Raw genomic sequence first — 20,029 nt, forward strand, 5'->3', positions numbered from 1 at the left:
AATATTTTACAATGCGGCAAACTCAGGAATGTCCCTTTAAGGGGCTTGACGCGCGATCGATTCTCGTCGGTGGGCCCACTGGGCTATTTCTCGTTCCAGCTAATGCACCACGACTTGTATATCAAAGGATGTAGTATGTACTTTCCTGTCTGTGGGGTGATGCATATAAAAGATCCCTTGCTACTAGTGGAAAATGTAGCAGGTTTCCTCTCTGAGACTATATGTCAGAATTACCAAATGTTGGAAATTCAATAGCCGATGATCAATAAATCAATGTGCTCCAGTGGTGTCGTTAAACAAAACAAACCTTAACCTGCACTTTTACCTGTCTGGAAACGATCCCTTGACGAGTACCAGTTCTGTAGAAGAGTCATCTGATAGTGATTCTTGGCAACAATCACAACGTTGCCCAAATATCCTTTCGACTCTTCCTTCAACAGAGATACGATTTTGTTTTTCATTATAGAAAAACAAAAAAAGGTTTTATAATAGCTTGGGCACAGCAAATTGATACGGTTTAATCTGTGTACACAACTGAAAAGAGCTGTTATGCGCCGGAGGCCTAGCGTGGTATGTTAATGTTGACATAATAATGACAAAGGTGTGACAGACAACGAGACAGGTCGAATATAACACAAAGGAGTTGCTTCGTGGAGTCTAGAAAGGCCACTGGACTAACTCGACCCGCATGAAACACACAAACATTCTAACTACCTCTTGGGTTTGGTGGAATCACCCAAACAAAAACCTAATACTTTTTGACTTTTTCTTTCATTTCAACCGATCGATGGTTCCTGCAATTGCTGCTGTATATATTTTTCAAGTGATTATTCTAAGAAAATGAGCTATACTTGTGTTTCGGTTCCGACAGTTGGAAGTGTCGCCCAAATATCCAGGTCAAGAGGTAGGTCTTTTCATACATATTACTGCGTTATAACTCGGTTGAAACAATATTATTTATTATTATTTATTTACTGACCATCAAATATGCCAACAGGCAAAATTTCTGAATTTTTAAATGGACATAACTTGGTTTAAGCAATATTATTTATTATTATTAATTATTATTTTTATTTATTATTATTATTATATATTTACTGACCGTCAAATAATATTGCCAAAAGGCAAAATTTCTAAATTTTTAAATGGACATAACTTGGTTTAAACAATATTATTTATTATTATTATTATTATTATTATTATTATGATATATTTACTGACCGTCAAATAATATTGCCAACAGGCTGAATTTCTGAATTTTCAAATAGATATAACTTAATTTAAGCATTATTATATATTATTATATATTTATTGACTGGTAAACTATTGCCAACCGGAAACAAGCCTGTTTATGCATATCCTTCATTTTACAGATAATAAGACACCTCTGCATTCTACAAATACAAATGTTTTATAAGACAAGATCACATAAATGTAATAAAGTAATACGTCTGAGCTTCTAAATAGACATATTTTGGTTTAAACAATATCATTTATTATTATATATTTAATGACTTTCAAATATACAGAATGCAAATGCCTATTTAAGTCACCTCCCTACACTTTACAAATATAAATATATTAGAAGATAAGATTACAGCAATGTAATAAATTAATATTTATGAATTGATAATAGGCTAGAAACGGGGGAGGGGGAGGGAAGAAGAAAAATAAAATAGAGATATAATCTGGTTAGATAATCTTATAATTGTTTCACAAACTGGCAAAAGTAAAAACGGTTGACGGTTAACTCATCTTGAAATGCTTGTACACATTTGAACACTGCCGTAGGAAACGGGGGGGGGGGGGGGGGGGGAGGGGCACATTTTTAAGCAGTAGCGATGGATTATATATATTTTTTACATGTATTTATATATATGTGTTTGCCCCCTCCCCCACCCACCCACCCGACACACACACCTTCCTACGCCCGTGCATTTGAATATGCAGGTATTTTTTTATTAATACTAAAGTGCGGATCACCAAATGGGAAAGTATTACAGTTAAAATTTGAATAATTTCATAAATGGGTATTACGAACCACACTGTATAGAGGACAATAGCTTAAACAACGTTCAGCATGATCAAAATATACATATGATAGCATCCAAGAATACTTTTCTATAGTTCTGTTCAATTATTTAAAGGTTACATTTATTTTTTAATTTTCAAAATGTTTTTAATGTGCTAATGTTACATTGTTTTGTAATCAATACTTATTTTCTTTCCCAAAAAATACGCATGGAAGACAAAGCAAACCAAACCACAACATATTCCATATATAATTCATCATCTAAAATGCATGACATTTAGTTCTTGTAATTCGAAACAAATCTCTGTACGTTGAAAATTCGTTTGGTTAATAATAATAATAATAATAATAATATTAAATAACAATAATAATAAAATAAAAAATATAAAAAATAATACAGTCCGTCCCATCCTCCTACAAAAGTGTTTTTGTTAATAATTTCAATTTGGTTTGACGTAAGAAATAAAGTGTGTTTTGTTTAACGACACCACTGGAGCACATTGATTATTGGATGTCAAACATTTGGCATTCCCAGTCTGGAGCTCCACGCGGTAAGACGTGTTTGTTTCGCTTGTGCACACTGCACGTGCTTTCGTGTGCTCGACTTGGGGGTCCTTCATTTCGTTGTTTTTGTCAGCGAAATGAAGTTTTATACTGGGATGTATGCGGCCATTGGAACTGATTGAACGCTGGAACGCTTCTCGTTTCGGCAGTCTGCACCACCAGGTTGGATTCTTTTTCAGCGAGATTCCTCGCCTCCACGTCATTTCTCCGTCTGACTATGTTGACTTGTTTTTTCGTGACTCGTATGACGACCATTCTGCAGAACGCCACGGTTGTTCGCGTTTAGTCTCTACATGTCCGAGCCTGTCCTACCAGCACTGGAAGATTGACCGCCCCACTCTAAGAAGAAATAGGAAGCGGGGTCGGCCCTACTACTCTTTTTCTAGACTTTACATTGCTTTATAATGATACCATCTCGTATCCTTCGGAGTCGGGCCCGTCCGCACCACTATACCAACCCATGACGACTGGACTATACCCTAGTCTGATACTCTACTCGTTCAGACGGATCCGGCTTCTCAAGATCTGTATTTCAGCACAGCACTACACCTTCAACGTCTATCGACTGTCAATCTAGGGGTTTTCTTGACGGGATGCAACCCATCTCGTCCCTTTAAGCTGTGCACCCAAACGGCCTTAACGAGGCCACTCGCGTGGACATATCGATCGGACTTTAAACGTTTAGATCTGCGTTCAAACTTTTATGTCGAAATTACTTTTTTTGTAATATTATTAAATAGTCCGATCCTCTCTTCTTTCTCTTATTTAATTTTGGACTGTCCTTCTAAAATGCTCCAAATTATATAAATATTCGGCCGAGCAGTCAATTCTTTTTTATTTTTGGCTTGTAACCTTTTTCTTTTTTTATTTATTCTATTAACGTTTTTACTAATTGCTATTTTCAAAATTCTGCCCATTTTCAACCCCCCCCCCCCCCCCCCCTCCATCCCGAGTCAGGCCACCGATCTTATCGGAGGTCGGACTCGGGATGGGCGTGTTCGAAACCCTAGTGGTATATGGGCACGTTAAACTAGTTATCATCATCATCATCAAACATTTGGTAATTCTGACTCGTAGTCATCAGAGAAAATCCGTTACATTTTTCTAATGCAGCAAAAGCTCTTTTATATGCACTTTCCCACAGACAGGAAAACACATACCACGGCCTTTGACCAGTTGTGGTGCACTGGTTGGAACGAGGACAAAAATCAATTCCTGAGGTGTGACGTAAGAAGAAAGGTAAAAGTGTTTTGGAAATAACAAAAAATTACTATTTCTGTGTCCGATTTAGAAAACAATCGGCTTAGAATTTTTTTTTCATAGTATCAAAAAGGGGTTCCCTGTGGGATGTTGAAACCAGCATAAGGTACACAAAAAAGGAGTTGTAATTATCTGCAAATAAACCCCGTTTTCTTGCAGGTAGATTAAATGTTTATTTTCTGGGCGGGTTAATCAGTTTTGATTAGAAAACGATAAAGTTATCGGCAATAAGAACTGATTTTGTTACTTCTTAGCAGACGACCGGCCTCGGTGGCGTCGTGGTAGGCCATCGGTCAACAGGCTGGTAGGTACTGGGTTCAGATCCCAGTCGAGACATGGGATTTTTAATCCAGATACCAACTCCAAACTCTGAGTGAGTGCTCCGCAAGGCTCAATGGATAGGTGTAAACCACTTGCACCGACCAGTGATCCATAACTGGTTCAACAAAGGCCATGGTTTGTGCTATCCTGCCTGTGGGAAGCGCAAATAAAAGAGCCCTTGCTGCTAATCGGAAGAGTAGCCCATATAGTGGCGACAGCGGGTTTCCTCTCAAAATCTGTGTGGTCCTTAACCATATGTCTGACGCCATATAACCGTAAATAAAATGTGTTGAGTGCGTCGTTAAATAAAACATTTCTTTCTTTCTTTCTTAGCAGACGATAAACAAAGGGGAACAACTCTTATAACCTTTAATATTGAGTATTCTGGGTTTTCAACTAGGAGTTTTTCCCTTTAACGTTTGTCAACTGTTTTCACTGGTTCCTAAATTATTTTTAAAATGTGTTTAACGACACCACTAGAGCACATTGATTTATTAATCATCGGCTATTGGATGTCAAACATTTGGTAATTTTGATATATATAGTCTCAGAGAGTACACCCGCTATATTTTTCTATTAATAGCAAGTGATGGTTCCCAAAGTGGCCGAATCTAGCAAGCGTGAGCGACAAACACCTGGCTGAACTTAACCTAAACATATTATTTCTGCCACATGTTATTTGCCATAATAGACCGGGAGCCCAGGGCCTCGAGCTCAGACGAACGAGGTACTAATATCTGAATAGTGAAACACATACGGAGTAACTTGACATTTACAGAAATGGATTTCTGCCGGGGCCCACCTGCTACGTGTGAACCCTGGCTACCCTTAATTAGCCCCTGAAATGGGTCTAGCTCAAACATAGGAGGTACCAGTCAGAACCACTTCTAAACTGTGCACACTATCAACCTTACAATGAGGTCATATGTGACAGACACGCCAACTGCTGCAAAACGCCCCCCCCCCCCCCCCGACGCCCCAGAAAGGCCCCCAAAATTTGGGCTAGCTCAAACATTGGAGGTACCAAGTAAAACCAAGTTTAAATGAACAAGTACACCCCACTGAGTGTGAAATGGCCCATGCCAGACAAATTGTCTGCTGCGTTGGCTCTACCAGACGCCCCAAATATTCACCCCCCATACTCTCTTGAAAAACTGGTCTAGCTCAAACATTGGAGGTATCTTTTATATGCATCATTCCATAGACATAATAGCACATACCACGGCCTCTGGTATACCATTCGTGGTGCACTGGCTGGAATGAGAAATAGCCCAATGGGCCCATCGACGGGGGTCGATCCTAGACCGATCGCGCATCAGGCGTGTGCTTTAACACTTGGCTACGTCGCATTCTTCTTACATGTTCACCGGTACCAGCTGGTGTCCACTGGTTTCCTCCTGCTGTCAACCGACAGGCTGCGACATTTTGAAGTAAGTAAAACTGATGAGGGGACTACGTAGTTAACAATATTTATTATCGCCATACAAATTAAGCGGCAATAGAATTTGCCAAGGGGTGTATCTACTACATATGCTAGGGGGAGCAGTTGCACGCCCCAGAAAGACACACAAAGGTCCTTTTTTAAGGTAAAAAGGCCCTTTTTCTCGACCTGAAAAAGTGTTTTCCCGATCTGAAAAAGTGTTTTCTCCCATTACAACATTACTTATTTTAGACAAGGTATGGCCTTGTAAAGATTTTACAAATGAACATTTTCTTTATAAATAATTAAACAAAATAATATAACAGAAATTTAATTATTAAAATTATTCCACATTGCAGAGAGAGAGAGAGAGAGAGAGAGAGAGAGAGAGAGAGAGAGAGAGAGAGAGAGAGAGAGAGAGAGAGAGAGAGAGAGAGAGAGAGAGAGAGAGAGAGAGAGAGAGAGAGAGAGAGAGAGAGAGAGAGAGAGAGACGGCAGCAAGAGTGGATACAAAGGAAGTGATCGGGGGGGACGTGTTCCCTAAAAATTACATTGGACGTCACTACGTAAAAATACATATTACCTTTATAAATAAACAAATTAATATAACAGAAATACAATTGAAATAGCGCCACGTTACTGTGTGTGTGTGTGTGTGTGTGTGTGTGTGTGTGTGTGTGTATGTGTTTGTGTTTGTGTGTGTGACAGAGAGGGGAGAATGAGAAAGACAGAGGGGAGAGAGGCGGAGGGACGGAGAGGGGGGGGGGGGAGACAAGAAAAAAAGTAAAGAGGCTGAAATGCGTGCTTATTCCCACATTATTTAGAACCCGATAAGAATAGTGGAAAATGATGTGACAAATGATTATTTAATCTCAATGATGATCGCACCATGTTTATTTGAAACTGTCATTGTTGGTGTACACTACACTCAGAACACCTTTTCCCTTAAACATCGACCACGGTGGCTGAAGCTGTTAAATTTGGGCGACAATGTTTCATGAACTTCAGTCGGTGTGACGTCGTAAATTAAACACGTTTTGAATCCCGATTGCGTCCGCCTCCTGAATATTAACATCCAATTCTGCAACAGTTAAAAGATAGCTTTCTGGAGCATACCGATTGATCATTATCGATTGAACAGTCTTCTCGGGAAAAGTAAAGACTGTGTTTAATGACACCACTAGAACAGATTGATTAATTAATCATGGACTATTGGATGTCAAACATTTGATAATTCTGATGCACCGTCTTCAAAGGAAAGATAAAGTTGTGTTTTGCTTTAAGACACCACTAGAGTATATCGATTAAGTAATTATTGGAAGGCAAACATTTGATAACGCCAACTCAAAGTAGGTTTTTGTTGGTAGTAGCAATGAATCGTTTGTATGCATTTTCCCAAGAGGTTTGGACCCTTCAACCCAATCAGAACAGATGAGTGCAGGGGCGGATCCATAATTTTTTTGTGGGGGTGGGGAGACTTCGGTGAAAGAGGATATGGACCAATTGAGAAAAAAGCCCATAGCCACTTAAAGTCGCACGCCCTAGTTTCAGCCCGCGAAAAGTTATTCTAATTTTGGTTAATCTACAAAACTGTAACACACTTAGATCACGTTTTTATAAAATAGAGTGAAAAAACAGGTTTTATATCGATAAATACCATGGGAATCCCCGTGACCGAATTACTTGAAATAATTTTGAAAGTTAGTATTCTGATGTCACCGGTAGATGTCGCTCAAAGCACAGAAATGCCTATGTCACGACACATTTCCAAGAGTGCACACAGACTTGGGGTGAGTTGCTTTCACCTCTCCTGGACATGTTCCAACTGTTCTGTCCTGGACAGCGAAAGGAATGAGTTTGGAACAGGAAGTTACTTTACCAACATGGGTGCTTCTGTTGAGGAAGTGGCTGCTGCAGAAATCATGATACTTGAACCGGAATAAGACGACGATGATAGTCCGTCACCGACCATGTTGACTATACTACAGTGTTTGAAATAATAAATTTTATATATAAACCGCAATTAGCCTACATTTGCTATTCTGCACCGGGTACTAGTGGCTAACCTGTTGTTATTAGCAATTAGATGCACCGTTTATTATTGTTGGTATTAGTAGTAGTACTAGTAGTAGTACTAGTAGTAGTAGTAGTAGTAGTAGTAGTAGTAGTAGTAGTAGTAGTAGTAGTAGTAGTAGTAGTAGTGGTAGTAGTAGTAGTACAGTATGTAGGAACCAGATTTGGGGAGGCACTTCCCCTCTCCAGGACGAAAATGTAAGTTGTTTTTTTGTCCTACTCTATTTAAATAAAGGTAACAGGGCCGAAAAAAAATCCGGAAAGCATTAAACAAACTTAAAGAAAATTCTCTTCTTAACTGTTTAAGGAGTTTTAGACTATTAACTACTCAGTTACCCCCCCCCCCCCCCCCCACCCCCCAAACAAAATATCCTAGCTACGGCCCTGCCACCCCCACCGCCCACTCCCACCCCCACCCCAAGGTTGTATCCCCTCTCCAGATATCGTAAGGCTTAGCAAAATTATTGGTTTTAAAGGTTTGTAACGTTTTGTATTGAAATACTTACTTGTCTGAACTTTATTGTTAATGAAAATGTTCACGAACTGGGAAGAAAAACCTCACAAATGAACGACAAGCAAATGACAAACAATCGGATGTTGATTGCGCGAACCGTGCACGAGAAAATGAACCGAACCAAAATCATAACGGTCACGTGGTATACCAACGTCTGTGACGTTGAAACGGGAAGATCCCCTCTAAAAATAGATTAGACCTTGTCTACTCAACGGTTTTGTCTCAGACGCGCGTGCGTTTTAAAGAGATACGAAAAATCAATTTTGTGATATTACAAACACCAGGATTACCAGGATTACCAAAAAACACTTCAGGTGAATGGAAATGTATATTCTAAATAATAAAATGTAAGTAAAGTGCAATTTTATTTGTGAGAAAATGGGTTTAATAGCGAGAAACAACGGCGTAATGGTTAACAACTAGGTCGTGTCCCTTTAATTTAGTGGGGAGGGGTCCTCCGGTCTCATCGTAGATCCGCCTCTGGTGCGTTCTACAGACTGAATTAGACTCTACTCCACCCTTTCTAGGAAACGGTTTAAACACCAATAGTACACGTTACTCAGTGGTCTTGGTGAATCGCAAATGAAAGCTAAATTGATTGACGGGACAACAATGACATGAATAATTCCCCAGCCTTCGCCCGAGGCTTTGGTACAGTTTTTGTTTGTGACATTTCCTGTCAAGTCACTACACCAGGTGAATGTGAATACCTTTCTGAGTAAATAAAAGCAAATCATCACCTAGTTGTACTGCGAGTCAACGGCAAAAAACTATAACAGGAGGTTATGGAGCAGTTGCCCTCATAAATAGATATTCAGGACCGAACCTATCGTAAAATATGGTGTGTGTGTGGGGGGGGGGGGGGGGGGTGGCAGTACAAAAATAATCTGGGCACAGCAATAGAAGATCACCTCAAAGTAGACAAAATGGTCATTTTTAAACTGAAAATAATACGGGGTTTTGTATAGCTATTTTTGCGAAGGATGCAACTACCCTTTTTTCACCCCACCCCCAGAGCGCTAGGTACTGCCCTAAACTATGAAAACAAAATAATATATATATATATGTACCGATAGACAGACAGACACACAGACAGACAGACAGATAGATAGATAGATATAAAATATGTCACGTCACAAATCTTTGACTTTTTAGCAAATTATAAGCGCGTTGGCTACTATATAATTATTGTTTTATGGTATACTGTACAATATTAAAGGGACATTCCCGAGTTTGCTGCATTGTAAGATGTTTCCGACTAATAAAATATTTCTACGAATATCAGTGTCTGTATATTCAATGTGTTTCTGGTCGTCTTAGTATTTGTAAGAAGCCCAAACTGGATTTCGTCTTCAAAAAATTTCGTACGTACGAAAAATAATATTTTCGGAAATAAAACGAAGTTTAACCCAGTACAAATATTAGAACAATCAGAAACACGTTTAATATACAGCCACTAATAATAATAATAAAAAAAAAATTATGTTATGCAGAAAAATATATTTGATATTTAATTACAATCGTTAAAAGGTCTCTGTTAGTCGACAACATCTTAAATTGCAGCAAACTCAGGAATGTCCCTTTAAACAAAACTGTTTTACCGAACGAAACTGTTTATAATGCGTATTTACAGAACATTACAGCTTGGATATTCCTGAGATAGGTTTTTTTTAGAGATATATTATGTCTAGGATAAATTAATTTGTAATTTTGTATTAAGCAGAGTAAAATATTGGCCTTATAGCACTTGTAAGTATGACATAGTGCCTTTAAATGCGCAACGACATAGTTATCGCGTACATAACATAGACCTATATCCACAGCGACTGGTTACTGTGTTAATGGATGTACGCTGCAGATTTTATGTTTTTTTTATTAGTTACATATTTACCAAGGAATGGCAGCACATTGCACTTTAAATGTTGTCTTGTGAATTATGCACTGATTTTTTCATGCGGCATCGATTAATGTGTAGGTATTTATCATAAATAATTGTAAATAACAGAGAAATCCAGTACTTAAAGTTCTACGTTAATGGACTTTTAAGGGTCTGTCCTGAGGTTTCCCTTCTTTTAAAGGGACATTCCTGAGTTTGCTGCATTGTAAGATGTTTCCGACTAATAAAATATCTCTACGATTAAGCTTGCATATTGAATATATTTTCTTGTTTAGAATATCAATGTCTGTATATTCAATGTGTTTCTGGTCGTCTTAATATTTGTAAGAAGCCCAAACTGGATTTTGTCTTCAAATAATTTCTCCGAAAAACTATATTTTAGAAACACGTTTAATATACAGCCACTAATATTTTATGCAGAAAAATATATTTGATATTTAATTACAATCGTTAAAACGTCTCTGTCAGTCGATAAATCTTAGAAATTGCAGCAAACTCAGGAATGTCCCTTTAATAACTAAAATTACACATTAAATACATTTTCTTATTCGAGAGGTCACTGTGTATTCCATGGTTTGGTTTCTTTTGTTGTTGTTTTTTGTTGTTGTTGTTATCCTAATGTTTAGATAGCCCAAACTGTAATTTATCTCCAAATACTTTTGTACGTAAGAAACCTTTTTTTAATAATAGGAAGTAAAATGAAATTCGATCTACTACAGATATTAGGATGACCAGAAACACGTTCGATGTACAAAACCCCCCAAAAAGCAACAACAACGACAACTGATATTCGAAACAATAACCTGTATTCAAGATGTAACTTTAATTCTAAAATAGAGAATACTACAAGATTGGACGTTAGAACGGACACGAATGTAGTATTACGTTTCTTACATACTCTCAACCAAAAAATTTAAAATAAAATCAGGTTTTAAACAAATTTAAAAGTGTTTTCCATTTAAACTAATATATTTACACCCCTTGCGCGTGTAGGTAACTTACGCGTCACAGACTAATCAGTTCCAGGTTAACCTATACGTCACAGAGTAATCAATTTCGCTTTTTGTTCATTGGATGACAGTATGGCTGTCGTGACCAGGACATCACCTAAAGGCAGTTAGTCGTACGTCTTTAAATTGTTTTGACACCCAATAGCCGATGTATTTTTCGTGCTGGGGTGTCGTTAAACATTCATTCATTCATTCATTAAATTGTTATTATACGCATGTGTGTTATTACTATGTGTTATCAAAAGTACTTAATGATGTTCTCACCAACGGCTGTGTAAGAAAAGGGGTTTATAATGCTAGGATAAAACTACCAACTGTCACGACGGAGTTAGCCAATTTCGCGACTTCTAAGACTGTCCAGTTGCTATCATCGTATACAACGCCTACAATCGATTAGTTGTTAATCTGAGCTAATAATGCACTGTAAGTCGAGACAATTACAACGCAACCATCAAGTTGGCCAACTTCGTCGTGGCAGTTGATGATATGACACTAGCATTATTTAGAAATATGTAACAATCGTTGCAAACTCTGGATAGCCCCTTTAAATATGGACTAGTTTCTATAACACTGTTAGCATTGTTGTTGTTTTTTATACTGTTATTGGAATTACAGTTAACGGTCATTATGTCTTTCAGCGTCTTCCCACGTTCGATACGAACGAGGCAAGGCGGTACGATTGTTCAGCGCTATGGTTTTGCCTCACCTGCTGCTGGGAGGTATGGTGGTCTGCGCCGGTATCGTCACGGTGTACGTGGAATCTCTCAGTCCCGCCTTTCCATTCGTCACAGGAACAGACATAATTAGTGGACTGACGGTATGTTAAACACCATTTTACAGAAATAAAGAGAGCAAACATCCCCACCCACAAACACACACACTGAACAAAAATATACGTCCCTCCCGCACACACACACACGCACACGCACAGGCACGCACACATACAGAGAGAGAGAGAGAGAGAGAGAGAGAGAGAGAGAGAGAGAGAGAGAGAGAGAGAGAGAGAAAGACAGACATACAGAGACAGACAGAGACACACACAAAATACAAAAAAATATTATGGGGTTTCGGGGGTCGAACTCTCTCCCCCCCCCCCCCCCCCTGCTCAAACAATTTTTTTTTAAATCTGTTTTCCGGGGAAACCTTCCTAGAAAGTAAAAACTATGCTCACCATAACATCTACTCCCACCCCCCCTCCCCTCCACCCCGCCAGATAAAAGCATATTATATTCAGTATCGTATCTTTGAGATATGATAAGAATCGTGAGAGTAGGCAGTCAATACTCACTATTAGCTGTTTTGTTTACAGATGGCTGATCTTGGCCATGATATATGGTCTCAACCCTGTATGAAGAGGACTGCCACTTTTAGTGTTCTCGCACGATGCACCAAAACCTTTTCTATAGCTTCCGTAAACAAAGGGGCGTTTTAATTCGCACATTGAATGAATGAATGAATGAATGAATGTTTAACGACACCCGAGCACGAAAAATACATCGGCTATTGGGTGTACAAACTATGGTAACTGCTAAACATGAAGTGATGATCAACATCAATATAAATATGTAATAGTCAAATAAAAACACAGTTATAAAGAACTGTGCAAAAATACAAATATCACAGATATAGAATATTAAAATTTAGAATAAAAGTCAGAATTACGTAAAAACTGTTAGTCGATAACATCTTAAACATTGCAGCAAACTCAGGAATGTCTCTTTAAAAAACGCTCGTCTGCGCCGGGCATAACAGAGACTTTTTAACGATAGTAATTGCATATCAAATATATTTTTCTACATAGAATATTAGTGGCTGTATATTAAACGTGTCTCTGGTCGTTCTTATATATGTACTAGGTTAACATTCATTTTATTTCCTAAAATAATATTTTTTCGTACATAGGAAATTATTTGAAGACAAAATCCAGTTTGGGCTTCTTACAAACATTAAGACGACCAGAAACACATTGAATATACAGCCACTGACATTCTAAACAAGAAACTACATGTATATTTAATATGTAATTTTAATTGCAGAAATATTTTATTAGTTTTTATTAGTAGGAACAATCTTACAATACAGCAGACTCAGGAATGTTCCTTGAAACATTTTCTATAGCTTCCGTAAACAAAGGGGCGCTTTAATTCACATAGTAGATGTGCATAGAAGAATATTTCAAGGACGGAATTACAAGTATTTTATAGAAATATTGCTGAAATTATTTAGCGGGAGTATGTCAAAATTATTCGGAAACGTTAAATGGCAGCAAACCCATGATATATTCGTGCCAAAACAAGGTTAACAAAATACTGGGTGCAAATTTATAGTGGTGGAGGTAATTTTAACACCACAACCCCACCGACCCACCCCTCCAAAAAAAAGAAGAAGAAGACAAAAATAATAACAATAATAATAACAAAACTAAAACGTAACTTTTGAAAATCTTGAAATTTTTTATTTCTCTTTTCTTTTATTGTTGTTTTTCAGACTATATTCACTGGTGGCCTGGCGTATAAGATCTCAAAGGAAAATATATATAACAAGCTGCTGAGGTCGCAAGCTAAGTACAACGTATGTGTATGATATGTTTTATCTATCCATATTTAGTAAATAATTTGATGTTGCATGAATGAATAGATATTTAACGACACCCAAGCACATAAAATACATAAAATGTGTAAATTAAATTATCTAAATGTATTAAATGGACAGTCCTGAGTTTGCTGCACTTTTTAAGATGTTATCGACTAACAGAGACTTTTTAACGATTGTAATTACATATCAAATAAATATTTAATAAATAAGTTTAATCGAAGAAATATATTTTTCTGCATAAAATATTAGTGGCTGTATATTAAACGCGTTTCTGATCGTACTAATATTTGTACTAAGTTAAATTTCATTTTATTTCCAAAAATATAATTTTTTCGTACGTACGAAATTATTTGAAGACAAAATCGAGTTTAGGCTTCTTACAAATATTAAGACGACCAGAAACACATTGAATATACAGACACTGATAATCTAAACCAGAAAATATATTTAATATGTAAGTTTAATCGTAGAAATATTTTATTAGTCGGGAACATCTTAAAATGCAGCAAACTCAGGAATGTCCCTTTAAATGATAATTAACATCAATATAAAAATCAAGACGTATTTTAGTGGCAGACCAAAGTTTCACTTTTAAAGCCGATTTTGATAATTTAACTTAGAAGTACTTAAATTTGATTAATTAGAATATTAATTTTCATACACTTGAAATGGTTCCGGTCATCCAGATTATTGTAATACCCCAAAATGCATTTCTCAAATATCTTAAAACGCACGTTCGTCTGAGAAGTAATGGTTACAACTTTATCCAGATATGCTGCATGTTTGTAGATGAAATAAACAGTGTATATTTCAGAGATGGGGTAATCGTAATCAGTAATCGTAATCGATTATAATCGATTACATGTTTTCATGTAATCGCAATCGATTACATTGTTTGAGAATGTCATGTAATCGCAATCGTAATCGATTACATTGCTAATGTAATCGTAATCAGCGATTACTTTCATGATTACTCGTAATTATTTACTAAACTTAGATGTGTTTAGCATCAACTCCAGTAACAGTGCCTATAGTTAGAAGCAGTCTGGTCCGTCAGAAGAACTGATCTCCCATTGTCTACCACTCTCATAGTAGAACTATTATTTGCCTTGAGAAACAGGGGATCATAACGTCTGGATTATCAAATGAATGTTACCCAGGGGATGAAGACACACATTCACATAATCAGGGGACAATATTTCGAAATCTGAGGGAACCGGAAGTCGGTTCACGTGGTTTTTACCTAGGTAACCAATTGTTCGGTTACGTGAATTATATTTGCGAAACCCGTGGGTTACCTGATCGGTTACCTCAAAATTACGTTGAAATTATATTTTAAATACATAGTTTTTAGCTGAAACATAAAGTTAAAACAAATACAAAGGAAAACATTTGACCCCCCCAAAAATGGCTTCAAAGGAGTGGACAATTAAGGCATTTGGCCTGGTATGCATATTTAACGATATATAATGCACATTATTGCTTAATATCAACAAGTATAATCTTATAGTTAATTAATAAAACGGTTAAATGTTACGGCAGGGCACAATATTTCACGCGAACCGCCGTTCTGTTCGCGTGTCGGTTACGCAAAATTAAATTTACGCGAAACGCAAATTGGTTACGTCATGACCTGTAAACGTTCCGAAAGTAAAACTTGCAAACTTCACGATTACAGGAAGTTTATTCATCCAGACATACTACTACTAGTACTAGTATTCTGACAAATGTTTTAGGCTGAATTTTAGATACTTGATGCGCAGCAAACCAGTAAACTACATTATATTTCAACATTTGTAACTTGCGACCAGTCTAAACTTTTTTTTAAAGTTTTAAAGAAATGTGCTCAGACCGCTAGGGACGGCTAAATTATCTCCTGCTATTTTATCTCTTAAAGGTATATATGTAGATATAATATTGGATTGGCTATAATTTTGCATATATTAAAAACAGTTTTAACGTAAACAGGAATCCAAAAGTGTCACAAAAATTGACATTTGGAACGTCACTGTAGTATAGACGTACCATCGATAAAGTGAAAGTAGCATAGCCAACGCAAACGGCAAAAAGGAATCCCTCCAAATGATTATGTATATATTTCAAAGGCCCACATTACACATGTGCCTAATGCAAAAACAAAATCCGGGAATAGGTCGAGGCTGTCTGTAATTGTTCTATAAACTATCCTTTTAAAAATTACTCAAAAAAAGATTACAAAAAAGAAAAAAAAAAGCCGAAAAGGCTCAGATCTACAGGCGTCCTGATTTTCAACTTTTTCACAGGGGGAGGCCCCCCGAATATCTCCGCTCGGGCTAAGAAAATTTCTGGCTACCCCCCTATATTTTGTTTCAGTACTGGGGCTGATATTCAGTTCAATTATAATATTGTTAACTTTAGCAAGCATTAAAGGTAGGGTCAACTCAAACAAGAGTCTTATGTGTTGGAAAGATGCATACCCGGACCACCAACACATACTGACAGTTTAACAAATGAAAAACGCGTAATTTTAGAATTAATTAAAAAAAGAAGAAGATTATTCCTGCTAACTGGGAGTAGCCATTTTGTTTCGTTTTTGAAACGTCCGGTGGTATAGCTTGGGGCGAAGTGACGTCAGCTCCGTCCATCTGCTCTATACACAGTGTAAACAAACGCTCTAATTTACTACAAGGCGCTTCGCTTTCATCAACCTGACTTGTAAAACAACATGAATGACTTGATTGTATAATAAACTATTTAACTAAATATATTTCAATTTGCATCAATAGAACGAAATCAAGTTATAGTATTTTTCTTTTTTGAATAATCCAAAAAAAGAAAAAAGAAGCATATTATTAGGCCTATTGGTAGGGTACGTTCGAGCAAAAATGACCACTCAAGATATGCAAGTGATACTTTTCTTTTCTTTAAGACGACGTAATTGGTCAGTTTTGTGATTTTAGATGGAAAAGTCTACTTAAGCAATGGTTTTACAGAATTACTTACAGTAATAATGCAGGGCAGCTGATAATGTCCATTACGAATAGAGGGGTATCCGTGCGGTTATAACACAATACCCTGTGATCTTAAAAGAGACACGTCTTTTTAGTGCGTCTAGACACAGTGTCTGGGGACCGTGTAAATATACACCTGCCAATCAGGAACCACAGGTACTGGCCACGGAAAGAAAAGACAAATTAACTAAGAAAACACTCCGATTATTATTTCAGTACATGGGTTAATTTATGTACAAAACATAATAGTTATTTCAACACTTTGACAATGGTGGTTTATTTTGTATTGAAAAATAATATATAATTGTTACTGGCTTACTGGGATGGCTATTATTACAGAAGTTCCTTAGAACATTGCGATGTTTCTGCAAAAATCAGGTATGTTTTGTTTCTTCAGTTCGAAGACTAATTCCTGACGTGACACGTTAGGTATTACGTAACCACCAGCTCGAGTCGTAGGAGTGTACCACACGGACGAATCCATTGAATATTACCCGTCACAGCCAGTCTGGCTTATTAATGGGCGTAGTATGTGTTGTCCTGTCTGTGGGAAAGTGCATATGAAAGATCTCTCTCTGCCAATGAAAAAGAAATATAGCGGGCTTTCTTGAAGATTATATGCCAGACCTATGAAATGCTGTATATCTTACAGTCGATGATTAATGAATAAATGTGCTCTAGTAGTGTCGTTACATAAAATGTTTGACATCCAATAGCTGAAGATTTGTCAGTGTTGTGGTGTCATTAAAATGTTTGGCATCCAACAGTCGATGATTAATTAATCAATGTGCTCTAGTGGTGTAACATAAAATACAATGTTTGACATCCAATAGCTGAAAATTTGTCAATGTGCTCCTGTGGCGTCGTTAAACTGTTTGGCATCGAACAGTTGATGATTAATTAATCCATGTGCTCTAGTGGTGTCGTTACACGAAATGTTTGATATCCGAGCTGATGATTTATTAATAAGCTCTAATAGTGTCGTTGAAATGTTTGACATCCAAGATGATTAATTAATCATTATCATCCAATAGTCGATGATTAATTAATCAATGTGCTCTAGTGGTGTCGTTAAACAAAACAAACTTCACTTTAAGTATTCTCTATTTTCCATCTGACGCCATATAACCGTAAATAAAATGTGTTGAGTGCGTCGTTAAATAAATCATTTCCTTCCTTCCTATTTTTCAGGTCTTTCTGTACGGATTCCTTTGCATTCTCTGTGTGTGTCTGAGTTTCGTCAGCATTGGAGCGGCTGGCTACAGGACCTACCTCTGCACTCTGGGTGCAAGCGCCAAGGAGATCAACCAAAAGATTCCATACCGTGCGTGCCAGGCACGCAGGAAAGCCAGCCTAGCGCTCGCCATCACGGACATAGTCCTGGAGAGCTTCCTGTGTGCCATCAGCGTCCTGGGATTCTGGATATTTGCCAACTATAGGTTTGTCTTCGGGTGCATCACTTCATGCGACGTGTCTGGCAAAAGGACACCAAGCGCAAGCGACGGGAGACGTGGAGACAAACGAATGAATCGAATCACGACTCGACAAACGATTTCAAGCGTCGATTCCTCAAGACTTACATCGCTCACTGACGCACAGCTGAAGAACGCTCTGCTGCCAGTGAATAACCGCATGCCACGTGGGAACACTTTCATTCAAAGGCCTGATGACATAGACTCCAGATTTAGTCTTGAAAGGCCAGTTCATCGAATGCTGGGTAATACAGATGTCTTTAGAAATCGCCCAGAGCGAAGAGTAAACCAAAAACGCGGTAACTTGGGTTTGTCAAGATACGGTTCAGATAACATGATGTTAAGACATTTGCAAAGTGGCGTCAACTATGGGCGAACTCAGGAACGTGGAAACAGGTCTTTGTATGGAGATGTTCAGAGTACGCACACCACAGACTATAACCAAAACGTTGGTGTGTACAGGAACAGAAATACACATCTGTTTGATGTCAATAATAGTTATACGCCATATCCTTCGGGTCAAAGATACAAGCCGTCTGCTCTGGATGGCCAGAAAAACTTGTACAGAGGAACATATTCTGTAGACAGCAGGTTACCACAGGCGAATATGGACAGCGACACTTGGTAAGAGCAGAGCTTTAGTACCCTGTTCTCAAGAAATGACTTCAATCGTGAATTCGAATTGCGTTCGCGAACGGCTGGGATCCTGTTCTCGTGACACCATTATGCTAGATAGTGTAGGATTTGAGAACGGGAACATGTTCAAGCCTCTTTGAAGCGTATAGGTACAGGTTTTCTACACCAAAACAGTTTTGAACACATGGATAGTGTTTTCGTCTAAAAGAAACCTTTTATGACGAAATCAAAAATCTATTTACGGGGTATTGCTACTTATGAAATACACACGATGTGCGACAGAGGCTGCATCCATGGTGAAAATAAAGCGTCGTATTGGAAATCATCTGTTAGAAATAGGAAACCCACCACGCTGTAGACTGTTCCACGTATGTCCCAGTTTAAATTTGTGTAACTAATTCTTCGGAGTGGAAATCCTCTTGCATGCAGATCAGGAGTTATGAATCATTCTGAGAACTGGAAGTCCCACTACCGCAGCAGTTATGACATTGTAAAAAGATCCATTGGACTGCTTTGTGCAGATATGAATTTTTGACTGCGGTAACGATGATGTTATTCTATTTTTTGTTAGATAGGCTGTTCACACTATATCATACATTTGTTGTAAATACCAACATCATCGTCATCAAATAATAATACTAATATAATAATAATAATAATACTAATACTAATACTAATACTAATAATAATAATAAGTTGTATAGGCAGTCAACATAATGTTATACATTTGTTGAGAACATCAACATCATCATTATCATCATCATCATCACCACCACCATCATCCAAAAAAAAGAAGTAATATAAATAAAATAACTAGATAAATAAAACTATGTGGAAATGTTTTGGTAAATGTATTATAGTATAGTCCAAAAATTGCTGTACTCCCTGCGAACTGTCTAAAACATGCACAGAGAATTCATCCCTTTACATATAGGGGGTACCTACATCGGTGGATGATGCACTGAATGCTCGCACGTGTCGTTGGATAGCTTATCGGTGGATCACCACAACCAGTGCTCAACGATTGATATTTAAGATGTTGTGTCATGTCATTACGTGTCTGTTGAGAAGTGCATACAAGGCATCTCTTGGAACCAATTGGTGGCAGTAGACTGTGGTGGAAGCGGGTTTCTTCTCACGTGATCTAGATCAAGCGTCACCATGTGCTGTCAGAAGTCTCGCTCAGTCGGTAAAATCAACGATTAAAACAACAAGAAACCCCACAAAAACCTAAAACCCACAAAA

The 20,029-nt window shown here is 37.6% G+C and overlaps 1 protein-coding gene across 1 annotated transcript; it reads left to right on the forward strand.

The window, feature by feature from the left end:
* The first annotated feature begins 801 nt into the window (after window positions 1-801).
* On the forward strand, window positions 802-19,403 carry LOC121367807. Its single transcript, XM_041492188.1, has 4 exons — window positions 802-904; window positions 11,730-11,908; window positions 13,579-13,662; window positions 17,868-19,403. The coding sequence occupies exons 1-4, from the start codon at window positions 841-843 to the stop codon at window positions 18,774-18,776; spliced, it is 1,236 nt and encodes a 411-aa protein (XP_041348122.1). The 5' UTR covers window positions 802-840; the 3' UTR covers window positions 18,777-19,403.
* Window positions 19,404-20,029: the final 626 nt, after the last annotated feature.

This window comes from Gigantopelta aegis, chromosome 1, assembly GCF_016097555.1.
Source record: "Gigantopelta aegis isolate Gae_Host chromosome 1, Gae_host_genome, whole genome shotgun sequence".
Taxonomy (NCBI): domain Eukaryota; kingdom Metazoa; phylum Mollusca; class Gastropoda; order Neomphalida; family Peltospiridae; genus Gigantopelta; species Gigantopelta aegis.

What these genes read in the sequence shown, in the direction of transcription:
- LOC121367807 (XM_041492188.1), top strand. Translation starts at nt 841, where the DNA reads ATGAGCTATACTTGTGTTTCGGTTCCGACAGTTGGAAGTGTCGCCCAA. An exon ending in ACATAATTAGTGGACTGACG is followed by an intron (nt 11,909 to 13,578) that starts GTATGTTAAACA and finishes GTTGTTTTTCAG; the next exon opens with ACTATATTCACTGGTGGCCT. An exon ending in GGTCGCAAGCTAAGTACAAC is followed by an intron (nt 13,663 to 17,867) that starts GTATGTGTATGA and finishes CCTATTTTTCAG; the next exon opens with GTCTTTCTGTACGGATTCCT.